The 24811-nt window shown below is 37.0% G+C and overlaps 3 protein-coding genes across 10 annotated transcripts in view; 1 reads left to right on the top strand and 2 right to left on the bottom strand.

Annotated features, from left to right (window-relative positions):
• The window catches only part of LOC107700167 (uncharacterized protein C1orf21 homolog), a 28505-nt gene extending 25160 nt beyond the window's left edge, over positions 1–3345 (bottom strand). For all 3 annotated transcript variants that reach the window (XM_016501730.1, XM_016501721.1, XM_016501711.1), the window contains exon 1: positions 3199–3345. The gene's annotated coding sequence lies outside the window, so the exon portion shown is untranslated. The remainder of the gene's footprint in view (positions 1–3198) is intronic.
• An 892-nt stretch (positions 3346–4237) lies between these two features.
• On the bottom strand, positions 4238–17282 carry LOC107700180 (ER degradation-enhancing alpha-mannosidase-like protein 3). 5 transcript variants are annotated; one of them, XM_016501751.1, is made up of 21 exons: positions 16104–17282; positions 15964–16009; positions 14988–15088; positions 14839–14878; positions 14625–14737; positions 14355–14505; positions 13167–13301; positions 12553–12658; positions 12334–12431; positions 11274–11399; positions 11108–11191; positions 10921–11004; positions 10607–10731; positions 10275–10437; positions 10039–10184; positions 9672–9816; positions 8836–9027; positions 8520–8685; positions 7487–7672; positions 7251–7298; positions 4238–5408 (listed from the first exon to the last, which is right to left on the bottom strand). In XM_016501751.1, the coding sequence occupies exons 1-21, from the start codon at positions 16214–16216 to the stop codon at positions 5110–5112; spliced, it is 2667 nt and encodes an 888-aa protein (XP_016357237.1). In that variant the 5' UTR covers positions 16217–17282; the 3' UTR covers positions 4238–5109. The 5 variants fall into 5 exon arrangements, with proteins under 5 accessions (XP_016357237.1, XP_016357228.1, XP_016357254.1 ...); XM_016501742.1 differs by having other exon boundaries at positions 10263–10437; XM_016501768.1 differs by lacking the exon at positions 7251–7298 and having other exon boundaries at positions 4238–5402; positions 10263–10437.
• Positions 17283–19377: 2095 nt separating this feature from the next.
• LOC107700206 (N-acetylneuraminate lyase-like) lies at positions 19378–24191 on the top strand. Of its 2 annotated transcripts, none has more exons than XM_016501789.1 (12): positions 19378–19494; positions 19574–19660; positions 19756–19829; positions 19924–20011; positions 20747–20804; positions 21036–21111; positions 21204–21296; positions 21454–21602; positions 21712–21758; positions 22220–22304; positions 22450–22489; positions 23179–24191. In XM_016501789.1, the coding sequence occupies exons 2-12, from the start codon at positions 19593–19595 to the stop codon at positions 23322–23324; spliced, it is 924 nt and encodes a 307-aa protein (XP_016357275.1). In that variant the 5' UTR covers positions 19378–19494; positions 19574–19592; the 3' UTR covers positions 23325–24191. The 2 variants fall into 2 exon arrangements, with proteins under 2 accessions (XP_016357275.1, XP_016357281.1); XM_016501795.1 differs by having other exon boundaries at positions 19591–19660.
• Positions 24192–24811: the final 620 nt, after the last annotated feature.

The raw sequence follows: 24811 nt of genomic DNA on the forward strand, positions 1-24811 counted from the left end.
AAAATGAAAAAAGCTTTCAAAAAAAAAAAAAAAAAAAGAGTATGGTAGTATTTAATTTGGTCTATATCGGGAATTGATTGGATCGTTGTCATTTGTAACCTTCAATGACGTGCACTGATAAATCATTTATAAAAAAAAACACTGCAATATTCCATAAAAAAAAATGTCTTTTGATTTCATGGTGACTTTAAAAAGGATGCATTTATAATTATTATTTATCAGAATGGTGTAGTTAATGGTATGGACAATAACCAATAAATTACCAGAGATTAAAAATCTTTTTTTGTCTTAAAGTACAACACTAAAACTAAGAACAATATAAATGATAAACCATATAAATGTGCAGTATAAAAATGTACAGTATGAAAAATGTCAGGTTTTTTTTTAAATGACATTTAATGCCCATTACACGTAACAGTTTTATTTATCACTAGTAGCTTTAATGATTAACTTACATGACAGCATCTAGAGGGATTTATAACAGGAATAAACTCCTGAAGCAACCTCAGAACAATGACATACAGATCGCCTCTTGTCGAGTTCAAAACTACATCCTTTGGTTACCAGCACAGGCCAGTCAGTCATAAGACATAATTCCTTTTTGTATTGTTTTACTTCAAAAACAAAGTAAATGCAAATGAAAAAGATTCTTGAGAGCTGTGGAAGAGGGGAACTTTGAATTAATTTCAGTCAGTTCCTCAAACAAAACTGTAGCTTTAAAAAAAAAAAAAACATGGAACATGCAGCATGAGTCATATGGACTATTTAAATAATTTCACGTACATTGTGTGGAAAAAAGCTAAATATCTCTATTTGTGTTCCACGGAAGAAAGAAAGTCATACAGGTTTGGAAGGACCTGAGAGTGAGTAAATTATGACAATTTTCCTTCAACCACTAGACCAAAATCCCCCACATAGTACAAGAATCACTCAGAAAAGGTTGTGCTGTTAGCATACTAAAATCAAGAGTTGTGATTCACAATACATTACACACACATGCAACTTCCTCGGTCATCAGAACCACACCACACACAGAACTCTAACACCACCACAGGAACCTTCCACATAGACCTCCGGTAACTATGGTAACCTCCTCTCTGAGTGATGTCACCCTGACATTGCATCATAACCCCATGAGCTAATTGGGTCGCTTTTCTCAAGACTCATGAAGCACGTGGGAGAAACTGAATAAAACAGGCAGAGTCGGAGATGGGAGCTGTGATGGTGGAGAAGACTGAAACTGACTGACTGAGAGGAGAATCCACAGATGCTATTAATAGCCATTCAGCCTCTTCAGTCACCAGAAAAAAAGCCATATGTGCGCAAAGCAACACACACACACACTGCTTATGGATGAGAGAGCCAGATGGAGGCATCAGACTGATGAGAGATTGAGAGAGAGGGGTACAGAACCGACCATGTCTCCCCAGAGCAAAGTCCAACTCATTTCCGTAAATTGCTTCTTTCGAACGTTTGCTTCAGAAAGAAAAAAAAAAAATGACTGAGCAGTTCTTTTATATCATCACATGATTCCTGACATCCCCACTCTACAATATTCCTATAAAGTCCTATGAAACATATTTTGTTTGTTAATTAGTTTTTCAATAAAGTTATATTAAGGCAGTTTATTCTAATTTTATGTTATTCTAATGTAATTTTATCAGTTTATAAAAACAAAGCCGTTAACAGCCTAAATCTTATTTGCATTTACAATAAACAAAAACTAAAATTCATTTCTTGATTAAAAAGTATTTTAAAATGCTGTTAAAACCAACATTACTTTGTATAAGCATTGATAAACGGTCTTATAGTCAGGTTGTTAACATTTCAAGTATGTTTTATTTGTAATAATTTCATACTATTTGCTAACTTACTATTCACCCAATCATTCAAACACTCCAAATGTTCTTAGCATTATGAATCATATCTGTGCAAACAGGGCCATATCATGCGAGATTCCCTGTATGACACCAAGAGGTGTCTCGTAACTCACAACAGGTCTGCTTTTAAATGTTTATATTTGATAAAAATCAATTTGTTTATGGAGAAAAGGAATGGGATCTTTACTTGTGGAACCCGACTGTTGCACAAGTTCTTTCAGTCAACAGAATCGCTCTGGGGTCCAATAGGATTCTGTTATGGGTTACAACTACAATGCTGTCAACCAGATTAGTAAAGTCTCAGTGGATGCATACTTCAGATTCTCACCATAAGTTTTATGAATACTCTTTTCATATACTATATAGTAGAAAAGTACAATTTCTAACTCAGCCATTGTCAGTTCATTGAGTAAGTGAGTTGAGCCGAGAAGCCGCTCGGACCGATTCACTCTAATTCCTGAACGAATCGATCGGGGGAGCGTTTCCCAAAAGCATCGTCACCCAACTATGATCGCTGAACTGTGTTGGTAACGACGGAACTTGCGACCACTGCTTTTAGAAAACGCATCTAGGTGGTTCTGTGATCCAGTTCAACCGATTCACTGAAAAGATCCGACTCAAATGAATGATTCATTTACGAATCAGACGTCGCTAAATCACGCACAGCTCCCTCTAGACGTAAACATGTCTGCCATTCAAACACACCGCCATACATTGAATGCGCGCTAATGAAAATACTGCATATGAAAGCACAGTAACAGGACACACACAGCTGCGCCACGGCAGAGACAGAGAGCGCATTGTCTGCCCGCAGGACAGTGGACACACACACACACACGTGTGCAGGCATGCCAACCCAGGTGTCTTTTGTTTTCATTACTTCCAGTCCGGTAGTACTAGGTACAAATACGGGGATAAATCAATAAATGTCCTTGAAATGCGACAGAAACGTCATATCTACCAACCATTGATCTCACTTATTTCTGTGTACCATTGCTGTGTCTCAAAACCTAGTAAACTGTCTACTTAGAATTTTGGGCATTATAGGCGCCCAAAAATGTTGCATTCGTTTTGGACGCTTAAGATGCCCAAAAATGCTGTATAGATTGGCAGCACACCACCATGCAGCCCAGAACCACTGTTCACAGATTAGATCAAACTGATCGTGCAAAAAAGAAGAACCAGTCAGGAACAAAAACAGGAATCGACTCACCAAAGACCAGCAACAAAGAAAAGCAATCGGGTTGCGTGTAACAATTAACACAAGCACTCCCCGAGTTAGCGCAAAAATGTATAAATATGACAGGGAAACACTCACTTGTCAGAAGTGACCCGCTCGGTCCACTGGCGGCGGCTCACATACACACTGACGGACGGCAAGAAGCGCTGCTGCTGCTGCTGCTGTAGTGATGGGGACCGCTGGCTTACAGCCCGCACTCCTGATTTGCTCGAAGAACTGCAGCCATTTTGCATGCCTAGACGTAGGAGGGGAGGAACTATTCAAATTATCTTCTTCTTCTTCTTCTTCTTCTTCTTCTAATAACGTTTTATGGCGGATGGCAAACCAACTTCTGGTGCATTTATTCAAATTATCCTAAACATTTTCCACTTATCACCCCCAGTTGCATGTCTTGAAAATGAGCTTCCCAATATTCTCAATTGCTTAAGCCAAGAAATATGAATTTTTATATCAATAATATTTTATGCAACTCCTTGTGCACGTTATCCCTATGCATTTTTCATCAATTTTCAATCATTTATAATTTTTTGTGTGTATTTATAATGATATAGTTATTATATTATATATAGCGTATAGCAAACTAATAAACATATAATTTATCAACTATTCCGTTCAAAAGTCTGGGGTCGATAAGATTTAAAACATTTATCAGAAATATAGTAAAAAATGTTGGCAAAACTGAATTTTCAACAATCATTACTCGATTTATTTGATTTTTGTATGTAACAGTGTATAAGACTTTACTGCCACTTTTGATAAACTTAATGCATCCTTGTTGAATAAAAGTATTAATTTATTTTAAAAAATCTTACTCTCCCCAAACTTTTGAACGGAATTATATATTATTTAAATTATATACATCACTGTTTTTTTTTCTGTGTATATATTGCTCTATGGTAAACGTCAACAAAATGTGTTTTCAGTGGGAATATAGGGGATAATATATTTAGGTTGTGTGGTTTTACTGTATCACTGACACTTAGATGCAACAGCCTAAATGCTGCTTTGAACGGGGGAATTAATTTATTACATGCACAAGTTCATAAAGCTAAAATTTAATCAAGTCTCCCCTTCCCCCCATAAATATCCCACGTGACAGAAAGGATAAAAAGGATAAAATAAAAAGGAGGCCTTAAAATGTTCAATCAATTTTATTGAGCTTATCACGTTTGATGCCCTTGGCTTGGTCTCCCAGTCAGTTAACTAGCTATTGGGAGCAATGGCGCCCTCTGGCGGATCCTTCAGTATGCTTCGCATGTCTCCTTCATCCTTGGAAAAAAGTCTGTCACTGACATGCAAAGTTGTCATCCGTGGTCCTTTAATGCTTTTCTTTGAAAACATTGACCTCATCATAAAGTCATTATCTATACTAAATGTATAAGACCGTTAAATACTTAATGCAGAATGCTGGAAGAAGCGTTTTTGAACTGCAGGTGGTTTGTTTGGCTCACAGGCTTATTAATTAAAAACAATAAACATACATACAAACACTCAAACATACACATATATCATTCCATAAAGTTGGTTCGTATTTTCTCTTTTTAGACCCTGCAAACTGAGACAAGAACCGAGTATGAATTCTACTGCAAAAAAGCAATTAATCACAGTTAAACCAGCCATTAAATTAATAAGTCCTTCAGATGATTAATCAGCACTGATGATTTAAGCCTGCGCTTCGATAATCAGGGAATCCATTTGTTAGAATGAAGACAAAAACAGAAGTGATTGTGTACCCTAGGCATGTAGAGAAAGAGACAAGTGGTAATGTGTGGGTGAGATCTGCAATAACTTTTCAGCTTTCAGTTGAAGAAAACAGGAAAGATGTGAATCGGAAAAAAGCCCCTGAGAACTGGCCATAGAAAATGAGTTCTTCAAGTCAAGAGTTCTTAATCCCGCCTGTCTGATATATTGTCCCTATTTGACAGAACTGATTTTTCAGTTTGTGCTATGGCTGGGACATATTAATGGAGTCCGAGATGGAGGGAAATGTCAAAGCTCATCCTTCTCCATCTGCTTAAATGCTTCCAAGTCCTCCTGCCAATCAGCCACCAGCGAGTCATCCGATTGGCTGCTGTAGTCTCCGTCCACCGCAGGCTCCTCCCCTACGTCCACGGGGTCGTAACTGCCAAGTCCCTCCGCTGGCTGAACCGACTCTTGTCCCACGACCGAGTCGTCTGTTGTCTGTTCCTGAGTAGTGACTTGAGATTGGTCGACAGGTTCTGAAGACGCAGGAGAAGTGTGGTCTTTCTCCTCTGTGGAGCAGTCCTCCTCTTCTGCTCCATCCATACCTTGAAAAAGAGGTCAGTTGAATGAACCACAGGAATCTACTTAAAATCAATCATATTTCACTGACAGTAGATCATATTAGGTGTGGAGCATGATGGAATTTTTTCATCAAAATCTGATTTTGTCATCTAGATTCTAGAACATGCAGTTTTGCCTGACAACAAATTACACGCACTCACACCCCAAACGTTCTAAAGTAGTTACATGCTACAAACAAATGTGTTTTTTAAATAAACATAACTGCTTCGAAATTTGTGTTTTCAGTATGGATGTGTGTAATTTACATTGCAGAGCAAAACGTCTAAATATTGTCAATTTTTATTTACCACAGACCTTGTTTTATTCATTAACTGAAAAAGCCCATTGAAAAAAAACCCATTTCAAATGAGTCCATTTAGTTTTGAGCACTCTATTAGAGTTGGGAAGTCATAATTACAATCAGGTGCCTTCAAGTCATTTTAGTCAGAGCAAGATTTTTTAACTCCTCTTCTACAAAATGATGACTAATGAATGTGCATCATGTTTTTTTTTTTTTGTTGCTTTTTTATATTTTTCTTCTTTATGAAGGTGCTGTAAATTGAATGGTAACGTATTCTATTGTACTGTACACAACTATCGTTTTTTTTGTACATGCACTATTTATAACTGGTATTGCATTATGCATTTTCAGTGATATGCTCACCCGCAGTCAGCCAAGACGCATTACCGTTTAAACATGGTTTTTACGCGTTTTAAATGCATCTTCTGTGACCACTTGTGTTCGGATTTTGTCCAGACCCTCCCCTCTTATTTCATCACACTCTTATTTTGTGGGAGTGCTGAGTATGGCACACAAATACGACTGAATGAATGAAGTATTATGCTGCTCACAAGCGAGTGGGAAAGGAGCCAAATAGTAACGGCAATTCCAATCATAATCCACGCATTTTGGCACAACTCAGCAAAGTTGGAATGAATTGTTTTGGTGCACTTTCTCAAAACACATCCAATAGTGCTCACATGCAGTGGTGGAAAGAGTACTGAAAAAATATACTCAAGTAAAAGTATCATTACCTTCCAAAAAATGTAGTGTGAGTAGAGTAAAAGTACTTGTCCAAAACACTACTTGAGTAAGAGTAAAAGAGTAGCCTATTTAAAAGTACTCATGAGTATTGAGTAGTGAGTGCTGAGCTGTGGATTCTACCCCCTCATAATAAACGCTGTACACCGCAATTGATACCTTTTAAAAACGTTGTACATTCTGTAATTCACATTATCTTATTTGTCATAAAAAATGAAGAGTATCTATCATCCAGCAGTATTAATTTTGACTGCCAGCTCTTTAAAATACATCAAAACAGTATTTGTAATTCGTTACTTCACACCCCTGCTCACATGTTAGATCAGTGGGCAGAAAGTAGGTAGTCTTTTGTGGCAAATTAGTTTTTTCAACTACCTCTGGGAAGTGGTCAAAAGTGGACAAGTTCAAAACGTTTTAGACTTCATTTACACCTGTATTTAACATTTTTCACTTGAGATTGGATTGACAAAAATGCATCTTAATGCCAGATGTAAACAGGGCCTTAGCTAGTTTTATTGAACATGAAAAGATTAATAATTTAGTTAATTTCAACAAATTTACCACCAATACAGACGCTGCATTCATGTTCTTGCCATATTTTTTCACTGACATGCCTCCAACTCAGAAACTCAGGGCCTAAAGAAAGTTCTGAATTTCCTACTTGGTGGTGGCATTCATTTGCATTCAACTAGTAAATACGATCTTTGCAACATGACTTTAAAGCATCATTAAAAACAAGTGGGTTCGATGCATGAAGGGAAACCCATAGAGGAGGGGTACTTACTGCCATCCAACAGGGTGCCCGGGAGGGCTTTCCCCTTAAATATGGATTCTGCTCATCCAAGTAGGAAAGAAGGGAAAAAGTAGTGGAAAGGGAAAAAAGTTATAAACACAGAGGGAAAGAGTAATAAAGAATAATTAGAAAGAAATGAAAGTAGATGATGCAACGGGTACCACCTTCCTCAAATATTAACATCTTTTCATATTCATGTCTTGGCTCTGTCTCAGAAAGCATCTCACCTCTGTCTCTAGCTTTATCGCTGAGCAGCACCTCCACCTCCCTGTACTCCTTTAGAGCCTCCAACAGGATGTTGCCCTCTTTGTGGAACAGGAAGAGGAGTGGTAAAGTGACATCATCAGTGTTCCGCCCATCTCCCGCCATCTGGAACAATGGGGCTGTATCACTGCTGCTGCCTTCATTGTCATCTAAACAGAAGTGACAAAAAAGAGAGAGAGATTAATACCAAGACTGATTTATTCGGTACAAAACAGTGTTGATATTGTTAACTAAAACTATTTAAAATTATTTTCGGTAATTAATTTTTTTTTAAATAAATTAAAAAGGGAATTTTTGATGAAATATGTTGTCTTGGCAATTAAGTAAAATAAAATAAGTTGAAGTTAAAGTACTAAAGTAAGAATACATTAAAGTTAAAATGAAATAAAAAAAAAACTAATAAAAATTACATAACAATATTACTAAAACTGAAAAAAAAAAAAAGCTAATTCAAAACAATAAATATTTCAATAGAATATAAATAACACTACAATAGCACTGGTACAAAGGCAATACCAAATATTATAATAAATAATTTTAAGCGGCCAAGGTATAGGCCATTAACTAGATCAGGGGTTTCTAAACAGGGGTCTAGGCCCCCTAGACCCCAGGGGCCCGCAAGAGGGTTTTAGGTGGGGCAGTGGAAAATAAGAGAGAAAAAAAAAATACTACAGAGCTGATTTTGAGGCTGTCAACGTAACTGTAAAACTGCTTTAGAAAAACATTTAGCATGAAAAGTGTTATATCAAGGAATCTGAATTTAACAGTTTCACATGTAACATTAATGGAGGAAAAATACACTGTCAACTTAATAAAACCTAAATATTTTCCAGATAATAATTTAACAATTTGCTTGGGTTTCAGTAACAATATAAAGGACACCTATTTAAGTTCTTTGTAAGGAAATCATTACATTTAGGGGACACTGGCATCAAATGTATTGAAAACTCTTGAACTAGATGACTTTAACTGTTGACTCCCTGAAACATGTCTCACCTATGACGATGCCTCCGATGGCCCCTGCTTTCTGAATGTGCCTGGCCTTTTCTGCAAACATGCACTGGCCTCTCTGCAGCAGAGCAATGCGGCCTGCCACAATCTCACCGTTACTCAACACAGAACAGCCGTTATAGGGCTCCGCTACGGTTACAAACCCACGCACCTGAGGGAGAGGGAAAAAGAGAACAAAATACAGAGTGTAGCATGACTAAATAAATGTATACCCTGCAGCAAGAACAAACCAAGAGCAACACAGAAATAGCCAAAAAAGTGAGAAAGTTCATAATAAAAGGTCACAGTTAATCATACTCACTCCAGAATTGCTTTTGTAAAGATCCATTCCAAACTGCGCAGGGCCTGCAGTCAGAACTACTCTACCAAAAAAGGGGTGCGAAACAATCTGAACAGCTCGTGGAGGAAGCTGCTCTTTCTGCTGCTGGCTGGACAGTTCCATCATTTCCTGCATGAAACGCATGCCGTCTTCTGCAGCGACTGCGCTCACCGCCTGCAGTGAGGAAGAAAGGGAAATTTTGTTTGAATCTACAAATATCAATATATTATGTTTATTCAGTTCTATGCAACAGAATCAGATATAACTTTTTTTGACTAATTATCCAAATAATGAATAGTCCTGCAAAGCTATTATTATCAGAGCATGTGAGCAGAGCATAGCGGGGACCAGATCAGTAAGCGAGAGGGTAGCATCACTTTACCAGTGCTGCCATGTTACAGCACAGTAGCGCTATTGCAAACAGGAACAAGTATTCTACATAGAAATTTCTTGTCTGTGCTTTATTTGAGCGGACTTTGCTTTTCCGGTGAGCATGAGCAGAACACACATTCATAGAGCGGAATATTGAGCGGAGCGTCACAACACTGAACACTGCTGGGCGGTGTGGCACGCCGTATATTTTCGGTCGTTTTTTGTTTTTCAGCCGAAAATCGAAAATGCCATTTTAGACCGATAATTTTCGGCGGCCAAAATTTCTGTGCATCCCTATAGTTTATATATAAATACATGATTTGTGTTTTTAACTGCAGCCTTAATAAAAATAAAATAGTTTATTCAAACAAAACACAGATTACAGAATGGAAGCCAGCAGGTTTAGAGTGTAAAAAAGTCAAAGGCTTGCTGGGTCTGCATGGTACCTGTGTGGCGTGTTGAACAAGTTGTACTCTGCCATCCTTCAAATGGATGAGACTCACACCCATCCGCCTCAGCAGCTCCAGATGTTCAGGGTTATTGGCCATGAAGTCTTGAGCCCTAAGAGGAGGATGGCCCATACCAGGCTCTCTGCAAAAGACAGATGAAAAGAAATCATCAAATATCTTCTTGAAAACGTCCTATAATTTCAACCGGAGCACCTGTTTTTTTTTTTAATAAACATAGAGCATCTGATATTATAGCTGTAACTTAATTCTAAATAATATATGCAAAATACATATCTAATTTAGATAATATAAAATTACATAAAATGCTATTTAAACAGACCAGCTGGTTATATCACTTTCTCACCGATGAGTGGTCGGGCGTGGACAACTCTTATCCACCGCACTCCTGATTGGTTCGCGGAGATTGCGTGGGAAGGCGGGATCAGGAAAGAGTAGGCGGGTGTTAGGGCAAGTCCACTCAAAATTTGAGTCATCAAGCTCCTCTCCAGCCTGGGGTGACAGAAAGATAGTACATCAACATTTGATAGATTTAAAGTACACAAACAGTTTAGCGCTGATGTGCAGTACCATATTGTTGACCAAAGTGGGCGCCTGTGAGTTTGAAGCAGTGGAGAGGGAAAGAGGCAACAGATGAGCTTCTGTGGTAAAGACGTAGTCCTCCACATTAAAAGGCAAATCCTCCTCCTCAGCAAACAGCAGGAACAGGTACTTAAACATTTCCGCCAGGAAAAATGAGTCCATGCTGAAACAAGTGGGTGGTGATGAAAAGAAATAAATATGCCATGAGAGAGCCTGTCGCCCACTCTTTACTCATAAACGCTCCCTTCACAAAATCCACTCAAACTATTTGTACAAAAACATTTCACATAAACCAACATCCGCTTTAAATACCCACAAACTCCTGCTCTTACCGATCCTCGTGACTCCCTGTCCTCACGTCCTTCATAGCAGCGAAGCCACAGGGAACCCGCGCAAAACGGTTCAGGTTCTCCAGTATGGTGCGGCCCACCTCCAGGTAATATGGATCTCTGGTCGCCTACGGAGAATATTAATCATCTGTATTGTCTCAATGGTTTACAACATTAAAGTACATGGTCGAATGCACTACTGCAGGAGCAATGCAGTGGAAGGAGGTCACATTTGCAGGATGATGAGAAGGAAAATTATGAGAGTGAAAGGGATGTTATATTGAAAGTTAGATGAGAACTCAGTGACATCTCTGTACCTTATAGAGGAAGTAGGTGCTTTCTGCAAACTCTGGCCGCAGGGGGTGCTGGGCCCAGTGAACCCTGAAATCAGTGGTGAAGGCCTGGCGAGACAGTACGTGAGGGGGTGGGCCAAAGTCAGGAAGAGTTTGTAAAATACAGACAGTGATGAAATTTAAAAGACAGACAGCAGAAAAGAGGATCTACCTCAGGGAGGAAGTTGTGTTTCTTGGTAACCTGATAAAGCATTTCATGCGTCTCTATGGCTGGGCGGATATCCCCCTTTAACACCTGCAATGAGCAGAGAAGAACAGAGCTCTAAGGTTTAGACTTTCATTACTAAATGAGACCCAGACAACAACTGATTACTCACCTGCAATCCAGGGAAAAAGGCAAGCAAGGAGTCCATCCAGGTGCGAGCTGGCAGCAGGGGTTTGTGGATGTGGACATCCAGTAGCAGAGGAGGCTGGCTGATGTACTTCATAATGGATGCATAGTGCTGAAATATATGCCAAACAAACAAAATTCATGAATACAGATAAAATAAAGAGACCCGCTACATCTCTGCAGACAAAAACTAATATGTGAGTCATACTAGATTAAGTATAAAAATGATTTTGGATCCTACAACTGTGGGAAACAAAATATAATGTCACGTTCCAGAGCTTCTGTTGTGAATAAAATAATTATCAGTTATAAAATAAACACAATAATAATAATAATAAATGTGTAAAATATATATACAAAAAATTATTAAAAATGTTAAAATATACAAGATACTCCAGTCTACTAAAATAAACAAGTAATAAATGAATAATAATTAATTATACACAAATAAAGGTGCAAAAAAAATATAGAAAGTAACAAATCATAAATTAAAAGACACATTCTACTCCAGCCTATCAAAATAAATAAATGGAATATAAAAATAATTCTAAATGTCAAAATACACATTCTACTCCAGTTTACCAAAATAAAATAAAATAGACCAAAATAAATTAATAAATAAATTAGTTTCCTTCAATACTAACCAACCAGCTTTCTTAAAAGTTTACATTCAATTTAACTTTTATTGTTAAACCATCTCCATGTTTGATAATCAGCCAAGAGACCAGTCTGTGATGTTTCGATCTTTAATTGGTCGAAATACTTTTCAGAATATTTTAATAATACGTAACTTTAGCTCGAAACAAAAGAAAAACATTCTACACATGAATGGAAGTGGATGGAGTCTCTTTAAAGTCAAAATGAAATTGTGTTTGCAACTCATTTAAGAGAAAACAAATTGTCCATCTGGGATTGATTGGATTGGAGTTTGGAGGAAAAGGGTTGAAAAATAAGGTGGTGCAAGCTGAAAAGGAGATTCATTTCAGTGGTGCTGCAAGCTATTACATGATTATAATGACTTTAAAAAAAGAATGACAGATACTCACAGTGTTAAAGCGCTGCAGAAATTGATCATCTCCCAGTAATATATAAGCCTTCATTAAGTACTCATAATAGGAATCTATGCCTGCCCCTACTCCGCTGTCTGTTAAGGGAACAATTACAAAAAACATCATGATTCAGACTTGACTTTTCCCTAATTTGTCTGTATATAAGCACATTTGTTTCATGTTTTGGGTAGGTTGTTGTGTATGATTCAGTCTCACCCCTGCGGATCCACTCTCCTGAGTGAATATTGATGGTCGTTCCCACTAGATTACTATTCCTCTGTCTCTTTTCCCAAAGGAAGTCAAGAGCTCTTCTCGCATGAGCCTGTAAACAATACAACAGAACACCAACACCTGAATGCTGGCCTACTTTAATAGATTTAGTAATGGTAAGTCTCTTTCACCACACACAATGAGAACATTCCTGACCTCATAATACTTTTCATAGTGCACAACGAGTCACGCTAATGTTGTCTTTGTCTTACAGACGGCACAGTTATGTCTGAACAGAGATCTGAGCTATAATTTTGTAGACAGAATGTGTACAAACATTCCAGGAATCAACACTTCAGGCTGAGATGACGTTAGTGCTTCATTGTTAGTTTGCTACGAAACAATCACAGCAGTATTTCTACCAGCTTGGTGACCTTAGGTGCTCTAGTAGTCAACATGATTTATACAAAATGCACGGTTTTCAAACATTCCTCTGGAGGTTAAACAAATACCCTAAAAAAAAAAATTATCTGGAGGTTATATAAGGACATTTCTGAATGTTCTATCAAAAACTCAAAATTGTAACATTTGTTCACATTTCCAACATTTAGCCATTTTACCTCAAATGTGGGGTCCCCAGTAAAGCGGCTCAAGGCTGCAAATTCTAGAATGATTGTACCGGCACAGGCAGTGCAGGTGTCCGTCTCAGTGCCTGTACGAGTCTCGGGTCCACGGACTCCAAAACGCAGATTCACCTGTAAATGCAGGATCAAAATTCTTTTGTATAAAAAAAAAAAAAAAAATAGTAATATTATTATGATTTAAAAATTCATGTTTTGCATTTTAATATGTTTTAAAATGTAATTTATTTCTGTGATGGCCATTACTTCAGTCTTCAGTGTCACATGGGCATTCAGAAATCATTCAAATATGACGATTTGGTGCTCAAGTAACATTTCTTTTTATGTCGAAAACGGTTAAGATGCCCGTTTTCATGGAAACTGTGATACAGTTTTTTTCTGGACTTTTTAATGAATAGAAAATTCAAAAGAACAGCATTTATATGAAACAGAAATCTTTTGTAACATTACAGTATAAATGCCTTTATTGACACTTTTGATCATTTTTATGTGTTGCTAAAAAAAAGTATTAATTTCCTTCCAGTAAATAAATAATTAAATGGGGATGAACATCAGAGTGGACATTAGAATTAATATTACTACATTAAAAAAGGTTTAATTATTAAATCAGAATTATTTGAGAACAAACTGGCTGCTGTCATTTTACAAAACATGAAATACATAACTCTAAGCGGGAAATTTGTTTTCTTAGACAATATCTAATTCTACAGTTTAGCAGCCAATATAAAAAATGTATCGCTGAATGCTTTGATGGACCAATCAGAATCAGGTATTCTAGAGAGGCGTGCAATAAGTTGAGAATGTTCTGTGATTATACAGCAAAACTGTATAAACTGACAGCAACTGGGAAAGGGGTGGTCATGCTGATGATGAGATTGTGCAGCCATTGTGGGAAGTCACAGAGCTCATTTCCCTAAGGCAGACTTCTGACAGCCATTAGAACAGACAATTCAAATGAGATTCAAGATCATTTGAATGTGTGTGTGTGTGTGTGTGTGTGTGTGTGTGTGTGTGTGTGTATAGGCATAGAGATTAATGCTCGCAAACAAGACGAAGAAAAAAGGCTATTTCATTTCCAAAAAAACTGGAAGAGGGACATATTATCATTCCAGTGATGACATTTTAATATTGTAAATGCAATGCATGTACATGTGTGCATTCACTCACTCTAGGGTAAGGCAGGCCACTGCTGGTGTTAAATGCAGGCAGCAGTCTGAGTCCAAGATCTTTGGCCATGTGCAGCAGCTCGTCCTGGTACCAGACCATTCGGCCACTTTCTTTCAACATGACAGCCATGGAATGGCCTCCCAGCAGTCCACTATGGAGAACAGTAAAGCTTTACACAACAAAAACAGCCACAATTTACTATAGGTTTGAAAATGTAGTCTTTTACTCTGTCAGCCCATTTTGGAACTCTGACAGCAATGTCTTACTCACCCCAGCACCCGGATGTTGGTCTCAAATACAGACACCACAATGTCATTATCCAACCGTACATCCGTCACCACTCTCCTCACCGCCTCCTCAAACTCCGCCATCTTATTTAACAGCTGTGAGATGTTAGAGCAGGTCATGAGCAAACAACCCTGGGTTTGACTGTACATATGAGTGTTTGTATGAGGTTTCAAGTTCTGTTTGAGATGTTACTCACTGCAAGAGTGTCAAGAGTGTCGATGAGAGTGAGGGAGAACCTGAAGGAACAGAAAAACACGTTTTCATCTCTGTCTTTTCTTTAAAAATAAATCGATAAAAAGACATTTCTACATGTCTCCATCTTTATTTTCTTTCCAACTGACTTACTTCCCCAGGGCATCATCTACATCCCCTCGACTGGGCTCTAATCCACGTACTCTCCCACGGCAAGTCAAAGGCATCAGCTCGTCTGCGGGGTAGGCATGGTCCTGTCAAAATGAGAAGAACCGAGATGAAATGTGATGAATTCGGGCCGATTTTAATTATAATGCTGTTCTCTCAAACATTAATCTGCCTCCCCTATTTTCGCCACCCTCCTGTGCGTGTTTTTTTTAACTGCAGGTTATCGCATTTCCATTTCACACATCTTATGTTTCCAACCTGCGTGCTTACAGAATAACAGAGGCTTCTGGGAAGTATTTTACACTGGTCAGAAACATTTATTGGCAACCTAGCAATGTTAACGGAATACTTTAAATTAAAATTCTGGCTTCATTTACTCACATCCATGTCTTTCCAAATTTATATGACTTTATTTCTTCTGCAGAACTTGAAGATATTTTAAAGAATATTTCCAAAACAACACTTAAAACCATAAGTAAAAACATTTATAATGTTACAAAAGATTTCTATTTCAAATAAATGCTGTTCTATTCATCAGAGAATCCTCAGAAAAATGTATCACAGTTTCCACAAAAATATTAAGCAGCACAACCGTTTTCAACACTGACAACAAACGAGATGTTTCTTGAGCACCAAATCAGCATATTAGAATGATTTGCAACGCTGGAGTAATGGTTGCTTAAAGTTCAACTTTTCCATCACAGAAATAAATTAAATTGTAAAATATATTAAAACAGAAACCTTTTTTTATTTTAATAATATTTCACAATATTACTGATTTTACTGTATTTTTACTCAAATTAATGCAGCCCTGGTAAGCATAAAAGACTTCCAAAAACATAAAAAATCTAACAAATATATAAACTAAACACAAGACTTTGGATCCTGATGGAACAGTAGCATTAACATTTCCTTGTACCCAGCTGTCAACAAGAAAAGTTATTAGTCACTGTGTACATACCATGTAGTTTTGATAAGCGTGGTCAAACATTTCCAGCACTTGGTTCCTGAGAAGCAAAGGCATTTTTTAAGTTAAGAAAAATGTTTTGAATCATATAGCAAGCAATTCATAATTTCTTGTGTCCTCACATAGACCCATACCTCAGTTTATTCTTCTCATCTCTACTCATGGCCTCCGACAACCTGCTGGAGGTTCCCATAAAAAACAGCAGCAAAAAAGCAGGCAACATTGTTGCAGAATGAAGCATCCACATGGCTCGAATCCACTGGTTTCACAATGGACTTCACGCAGATGAAAACACCTTAGGTAGGTGTCTGAGTCGACTCTTTCCTGCCTTATTGTGCTTAAGTGATGTGCTTATTTAGCACCAAGTTAGAGTTCATCCACCTCTGGTCCATTATTTTTAAATTTAATGTAAAAAAATATAATGCAGGGCAGATTTAGTAACACCCACAGCATTTGAATACATTCACTGTTCCAGCTCAATAACTTTACAGTTCCTGTTCTTATCTAACCGTCTCACTTGGATGAATACAGCTCTGGTGTATTTCTGAGACGCTTCTATTGTCTACTACAAATTGACTATGGAAGAAAGAACGATCAAGTCAAATTTTCCTCACACGAACGCACACGTCCTGTCTTTAGTGTTACTCAGCCAGCTGCTGTTGTCTCACCTGCCTGTCACCTTGATAACACGTTGGCACCCATGTGACACGTCTGCATGCTACTCTCATCACCTGTAAAACAACAACAAAACTACATCACTGTAGATCCCCAGCAGAGACAGGCTCAAGAGGAGCTCCAGATGGGGTCATGGTAAAAGATGCTTCGTCTCTAACAGCAACCATCTCCACGGGTGACACGATCATCAGTTTACATCCCCAGAAAGAATCGTATTGATCCTACTAGAACTGACAGCAATTGGTTAGATAGAATGCGGGTCCCAATCCCATCTTCGTGATAATGAAAACAAGTTTAAACCTTGAAGACAATGATGAGGCATTTTCATAAAATAAAATATTTAGCAATTTTTTTTTGTATTGTCAAGATGATATGATGGGAAAAAAAGATCCCTTAACCCGTCGATGACAGTTCGGCACTTACGTTACTGGACATATGTTATTAAGGGGGAAACGCTGCTGTAACTAGCGGAAAGACATTTTTAAATCTGTTCTTCGATCATCCATGAGTGATTAGAAGGTCCATTCAGCTCCCCGATTCCGATAAATACAAAATATTCCGTTTAAGATTGATTTTATGGCAGGTGTAATACAAAGGGCCAGAGGTCTCTCTCTCACAATCGCCGAGTATATGATCACCCGTCAGATCATAGGAGGACGTCAACATCCGCATCCGGGTAGCGCCGAGTACACGCCCCGTTCGTTCACGGTGTAAGCAAAGAGGTGCAAGTTAGTGCAAAAACTACATTTCCCAGCATGCCTTAAAAATGAATCCGGAAACATTACTAAAATAGTAATATTTTTTGTTATACCTTACTAAAAGTACACTTCATATGTCTACTTTGAATTCCTTTCGATGATTTTTTTTTTTTTTTAATTTGTAAAAATAAATAAATAAAAATATCTATGCGTTATATACCTTCTGCAGTGTGATCGTGTGATAATGTCGTTAATAATCTGTCAAACTCTATTTTAAAAATTATTTAGTTGTGCGTTTGTACATAGTCTGTGAAATTCGCCTCAACAAGACAAAGAAGTCCGATTAACATATCCCAGCACAGAAAAAAATCAAGTACGATAAAATAAAAAACAAACGCATATAATCAGTGTAACTGTAGAATCTCAATATAGAATAAAAGCTCAATATAGAATAAAAACATGAATAATAATAATATTATTGTGTAAATCTAAATGTGTGTGTTTAAGGAGTTACAATATTAATAACATTCTAATATTCTTTGTTATGCATCTTACAAAGATTGAACTTTATATAAATGTCTGCTTTAAATTTCATTTGTTAATTATTGTAATACAATTGTGAATACGTTTTGTTTACTAGATATTTATGCGGTTAGAAACGGACTTTGTCCAATTTACATCATTACTCACTCCAATAAACAATATGCTGCAGCCACAATGTCCCTCTGCCACATGACACGAATGATTTTATTACTACGACGCGAATTTTGTTTGAGAACTACAGAATTAAGTCACCTAACTAGGCGAGAGTATGAAACTGAGTATTTTATTATTTTATATTAAAATAATTTATTCGATTAATTCGATAAGAAATTAAAGAATTCAAACCCAGCACACTGTATGTATTCATTACAACACATTTCTTAATATAGTGCATACGGGTCCACTAAATAAAGCAACTGCCTGGTTTCTCACATATATTTTACTTTTCAAGATGTAGCAACAAGTCCGCGCTTCCTCATCTCCTCTAATAAAAAAAGCCTTAAAAACATACGGTGACCGAGAAGTGCTAAACAAATCACAATTCTGAAAACAAAATAACAAATTACAAACGCAAATGCAAGTCTAAAAAACAAAATAACAATTCAGAAAGCACAACAACAATTCAGAAAACATTATAACAAGTCAGAAAACACAATGACAAATTCGAAAACAAAATAACAAGTCAGAAAACACAACGACAAATCGGACAAACCGGAAAAGGTAGGTATAGTTTGAGACAGCGCCATTGGTTTGGGATTACTCACCGCTGACTGGACGAGACATCTGTCAATCAACGTATACAGGGAAGAACCAGCCGAAGAACAGCAGAGTCGTGGTAGAAAGTTCGGAGATGGTATTAAAGTAGCTCAGTTTAAATGTATTGTATGAATTGCCCTTACTATGGAATAAAAAATACGGGGTGTATATTTATATTTAGTTAAAAGTAGCTGTAAAACATCAACTCCAGTGGCGCTGATGGATTAGCACATGTTGTTGGCTTTTTGACGTGATCGACCCGGTTTCGATCCCGCTTTTTGCCAAACTTTTTTTTCTCCCTTTTCAAATCTCGTATCATATCGTAAAGGCATTTATTTTCAATAAAAATTAAGGAAATAATCAAAAAGTTGAAAATAAAGTATCAGGTAGGAATTGCCACTATTTGCAACAAGTAGTATACTTGATAGTAGAAATCCTGCTATTTTAACATAGTGTAAATAGGTATTTGCACTTAGTGTAAATAGCATATTGCTAAAAATACTGCTATTTTCACTTAGTGTAAATATAATCCATTGCTAATACAAGATTTGAAAAGGGAGAAAAAAAAGTTTGGCAAAAGGCGGGATCGAACCCGGGTCGATCCCGCCCGGGACAGAAGACGACATTTTGGTGTAATTGCCGATTCCCTCAAACATGAACCAAATAAAATATGGAGCCAGTGAAAAAAAAAAAAAAAAAAGTCCGCGCTTCCTCATAAGCATGCGTCACATGATTGCCTTGTGCAGTGACGTGACTTGCACAGAAGCGCAGTACGACGGTCAGTACAGAGACTGTCAGGTGAATAGCGTTACTGCCCGAGCTCATTAAACACTTTTAGCGAACGAGAGAGAAGGTAAGCGACTGTCTTGTATATATATGGAATGAATTAAGATGTAATTGGTCGGGCTTTAGTGTAATTGACGTTTTCTCAGTGTTGTTGTGCACGCAGAGATGTCTCGAAGCATTAAAAAGCTCACTGGGCTCGTGGCAGCTACATTCACACCACTCACTGCAGAAGGGTGAAATACTTCATTTCTCAATAAAAGTGTTACTGAAACATACGCCTTGTGTCCAGTGATCTGGCCATTGATATGTTAATCTTTGCTGTTTTTAGGGAGCTCAATCTCTCTGTAATTGGACCATACATTGAGTACCTAATAGAGAACCAGAATGTCAAGAGTGTGTTTAGTAAGTCAAACCTATTCATTTAATCAAAGGTTTGGGGGAATAAGGCAGCTTGTTTTTCTCATTTCTATTATTTGTAATCTAAACTTTTTGTTAGTTAATGGCACAACAGGTGAGGGCTGTTCTCTAACTGTGGATGAAAGGAAGCAGCTTGCTGCAGCGTGGTGCCAACATGGAAAGGGCAAGTGAGTTATCTCATATTTATAGTGTTTATTCAGCTATGTGAGAATGGGCAATGGCAACAGCCTCTGTCCCCTTACAACACCTGTCTAAGGGGGCAGGGGTTGTAAAACGAACACATTTTTGACAAAATGTTAACAGAAAAACAGATTTTTTTTTCTTTAGTATGTGCCCCATTTACTATGCCTTTCTTTACTTTTCTTCATTTTAAATTGTATTTTATGTATTATTTTGAAATATGAATTTTAATTTCAATTACAAAAATCTTAAGTAGGAGAAAATCATAAACAATTTTAGTATTTATTGTGTGAAAATTATTTATATACATTTTAAATTTCACTTAGGCCTATTATTATTATTATTAATAAAAATGTGAGAACAAATATGATATTTAATTGTGTGTGTGTGTGTTTAGGATCGATACAAATCTAGCTAAATCTTAATTGACAAAAGAGTTGGCCTAAAAACTATTAAAATGTAATTTCCAACACAGAATGATATTTATCCATATATTTCTTGAGAATCAGCTTCTTGACTGTGGTGTTGCTAGCAGTTGAGCTGCATATGTGGTGGAAATGTTAATGATGTGTGAGGAAAGATGGCAAGAAGTTTTATTTTCTAAAAGTCCCAAAAGTCTTTTCTAAAAGGCTCAAAGTGTCCATAGTTGACAAAACACCGTAATACATACATACCTTCATTACATTCTTCCCCTCATAAAAGTACTGTGTGTGTGTGTTCAGGCTTGAGCAAGTGATTGTTCATGTTGGCTGCATGAGTATAAAAGACTCGCAAGAACTGGTGAGCACACTGCTTCACAACCCCTTTTATTCACATGCATTATCTGCATTTTTCATGCATATACCACTTTTGTTAATACACATCTCCATTTTCGTAACAGCAGCCCCACAAACACTTTTCCATCTCATTTATTGCTTATCCATTCGTGTTTCAGCATGTGCAGATAAACAGCTATTTCCCTCCTCGTGACTGTTTAAAAATGCTGAGTGGATGTTTTTTACTTTCCCTCAGGCTCGGCATGCTGCCAGTATAGGGGCCGATGGCATAGCAGTAATCTCTCCTTCCTATTTCAAACCCGTTAATGCAGGTTTTAACCCAGTTTTCTAAACACTGCATAATTAATTTTTTTGTTAAAGGTATTTCCAACTGTGCTTTTAATTGCTCTTCCTCTTTTCACAGATGCATTGAGGTTGTTTATAAAGGAAGTGAGCACCTTTGCTCCAGATCTTCCGATGTATTATTATCATATTCCAAGCATGACTGGTGTTGCATGTAAGTGCAGCTCCTACATGTCATCATTACTGGCAGTCAAAACACTGACGACTTTGTAAATTCTTTGCACAGTTCAGAATGAGTCATATTCACATGTGAGAGATTGACTTTTAGTTCCTCCTGTAGTCCAGTCTCTGTTTTTCCTTTATTTTTTCAGTCGATGCGGCTGATGTGCTAAATGGGATAGAGCAGGTGATCCCCTCATTTCAGGGAGTGAAATACACTGGGACTGACCTGAGGGATCTCGGGCAGTGTGTCTGTTACAGTCAGTCCCATAACTGGTCTGTCCTGTTCGGAGTAGATGAGGTATGAAATCCCCTTACTCATTCATCTAGTGCATTTTTCCTGCTAGACTAACATTGAAATAATTTGTGGTTTTAATTGTATATATTTTGCTTGACACTTTGTTTCACAGCAACTCTTGGGAGCTTTGGTACTAGGTGTTCATGGAGCAGTTGGGAGGTAAGTGCCAACATCACGCCATCCTATAACTCTTTTTCTGGCCTCAGTTGACATGAATTCATGACCGTTCACTGTTTTTCCTGCTGTGGTGTCGATCTGATTCTTGCATTCTGTCATTCAGTGTCTCCTGTGGCTGATTTGCATATTGGCATTAGTGTAACCTCAGTTTTGTATTACATTATTATTTTAAAGGAATAATTCACCCAAAAATGCTTTGGCCATCTACATCTTGGATGGTGATTTCAGCAAATTTTCATTTTTGGGTGAACTGAACTATTCTTTTAACACTTCAAAAACAACTGTAAGTGTATCAGTTCAAAAACAACTGATACATATAAAGGTTATGGCTTGACAATAGATTACAGCAAAACCAGTACCTGCTCGACACATTTGTAGCTTAAAAACTTAAATTATACGTAATGCTTTGCTGAAGACCATGCAACACACTCTGTTCTCTGCAGCACATATAACTACCTCGGATGCATAGTGAACAAGATGCTTGCTGCTTTTGATAATGGCAACCACATGCAGACCAGAGCGCTGCAGGTACGGTACATCCGTCATCCCATGTTACATGTGTAATTCTCATTTAGTGGTGCGTTTGGACTTTATTTTATCAGCATATTTTCAAGTTTAATGAATTCATATTATTTTAACTATAGAAATGAATGATTTGCTTTTCTGTTTACAGTTTGAATTTATGGAGGTTATCACATTTGCTAAGAACCTTGGTGAGTTGATTGTCTTCCACATACATCACCTTTCAAATGTTTGGATTTCTTTAATGCTTTATGCTTACCAAGGCTACATTTATTTGATTAAAATAAAATAAATATAGTAATATTGTGAAATATTATTATAATTTAAAATAACTGTTTTCTATTTTAATATTTTTTTAAATGTAGTTCATTCCTGTGATGGTAAAGCTGAATTTTCAGCATCATTACTCCAGTCTTCAGTGTCACATGATCCTTCAGAAATCATTGCAATATGCAGTTTGCTGCTCAAGAAACATTTATTTTTATTATCAGTGTTGAAAATGTTGAAATGTTGCCACTTAATATTTATGTGGAAAGAGTGGTACATTTTTGATGAATAAAGTTAATATTTTGGGAATATTTTGTAAGATAAGTCTTTACTGTAATTTGTGACCTATTCAATGCATCGGATTCTTTGATGAATAGAAAGTTCAAAAGAACAAGATTTGTTTTAAATGGGAATATTTTGTAAGATGATAAACATCTTTACTGTAATTTTTGACCAATTTAATGTATCCTTGCTAAATAATAAAAAAAAAAAAAAAACTTACTGACCCCAAACATTTGAACAGTGTCAGTAAGACTTGTCTTTGGTGGTGTTGTGCATATTATTGCAAGGAAGTTTTCATTATTTTATGATTATTATTATTTATGCTCTGCAGGTTTTGATGTGTCCTTGAATAAGCAGGTGATGAGTGAAGTGTCAGGGTTAGCAATGGGTCCCCCTCGACTCCCGCTGCTGCCATGTCCTGTCTCAAAGGCCCAGGCTATAGCACAGAAAGTCAAGGACTTCTCTCAGGGACATTAAAATGAAAGAAATTGAATTGAACCTACCTGGAACTCCAAACAAATAATTTGTGTTAGCGAGCTGTAAACTGTACCACATTTTTTTACACTACAGTATATTGATGTACTGTATCTTTTATATTTGCATGTTTTTTTTTTTACATTTCATACTTTATACTTGCTTTTATTAATGTTTATTTTTTTATTGTTAACCCGTTTAAAGTCTAGCATTTTGGTTTCTGTGATTAATAACATTAAAATTAAACTAGATATTTCAGTTGACCTACTTGAATTACCCAACAGAGTTACTAATAATCCTCAGCGTTACTGATTTATTTACACCAGGATATACTGGATCTTGTATATCTAAATGCTTTGAGTTTTGCACGTTTTGTTTGTTCTTGTCTTATGCTGACATGGGTTAAAAAGCATGCACATATTAAGTCATTTTTGTTGTTTTTATTCTTTAATACTATCAATTACCCTCTTTTAGCTGATCTTGATGTAATTAAGTATTTGTGCTGCTGAGGCAGTGGTTGCAGGGCCACCCTTGAGCAAAACACTACCAAAAGTATTTCTATGTGACAAATGGCATTACTCACAGCAAGTGCACTGTAAGTAATTTTGGATGAAAATCACCTTCTCTGAGACATGTACCACAAAATCCATTTCTCTGATTGTGATATTTTAGATATACTTTCAAACAGAATAAGTTCATTTCATATTCTATTCAAATGTGAATGCTGAAAATCACATGAACCACACAGTTTTAATCTAGGAGTTTCTCATGTTTGCAGAATACTGCTCAAAAAAGGGACATTTTTGTATGTTGAAATGGAATAAATACAAATTATTATTCATAACTGAATGCAAGATATTGCTTTGAGGTTCTTATTCTGTCTCATAATAGCCTGAAATCTAACCACTTTAATTTGAAAGTTTCTGTTTTAATGTCTGTTTACTCAGTAATGATTTTTTTTTATTATTGTTTGGTATTACCTTATTTTCTTTGGCCTTTGCATTTTTTTTATTTGGGTTGTTAGAGAGCCCTAGAACAGGGGTGTCCAGTCCTGCTCCTGAAGGGCCACTGCCTTGCAGAGTTCAGCTTCAACCCCAACTAAACACACTTGAACCAGCTAATCAACATCTTACTAGTCATACTAGAAACATCAGGGCAGGTGTGCTGAGGCAAGTTGGAGCTCAACTCTGCAGGACAGTAGCCCTCCAGGACCAGGTTTGGACACCCCTGGCCTAGAAGCTCTCATTGATTTCATTTTACCTCACTCATTGAAGGCTTCCTAATTTCTGCTTGATGAAGAAATTGACAAGGGATAGAATGTACCTCTCTTTCCGTCTGATTAATCCAGCTGTCATAATGCTGTTATGTCACTGGTATTGCCCAATGCTCATTATTATCTGACTTCCTCCCTGTTCAAGCCTGTGATGGAAATCTGGCAGAATGACGTGGAGCAAATCAAACCTTTTAAGTGGATGAAATGTTCCTGCCTC

This window comes from Sinocyclocheilus anshuiensis, unplaced genomic scaffold (assembly GCF_001515605.1).
Source record: "Sinocyclocheilus anshuiensis isolate Anshui unplaced genomic scaffold, SAMN03320099.WGS_v1.1 scaffold477, whole genome shotgun sequence".
NCBI classification, from domain to species: domain Eukaryota; kingdom Metazoa; phylum Chordata; class Actinopteri; order Cypriniformes; family Cyprinidae; genus Sinocyclocheilus; species Sinocyclocheilus anshuiensis.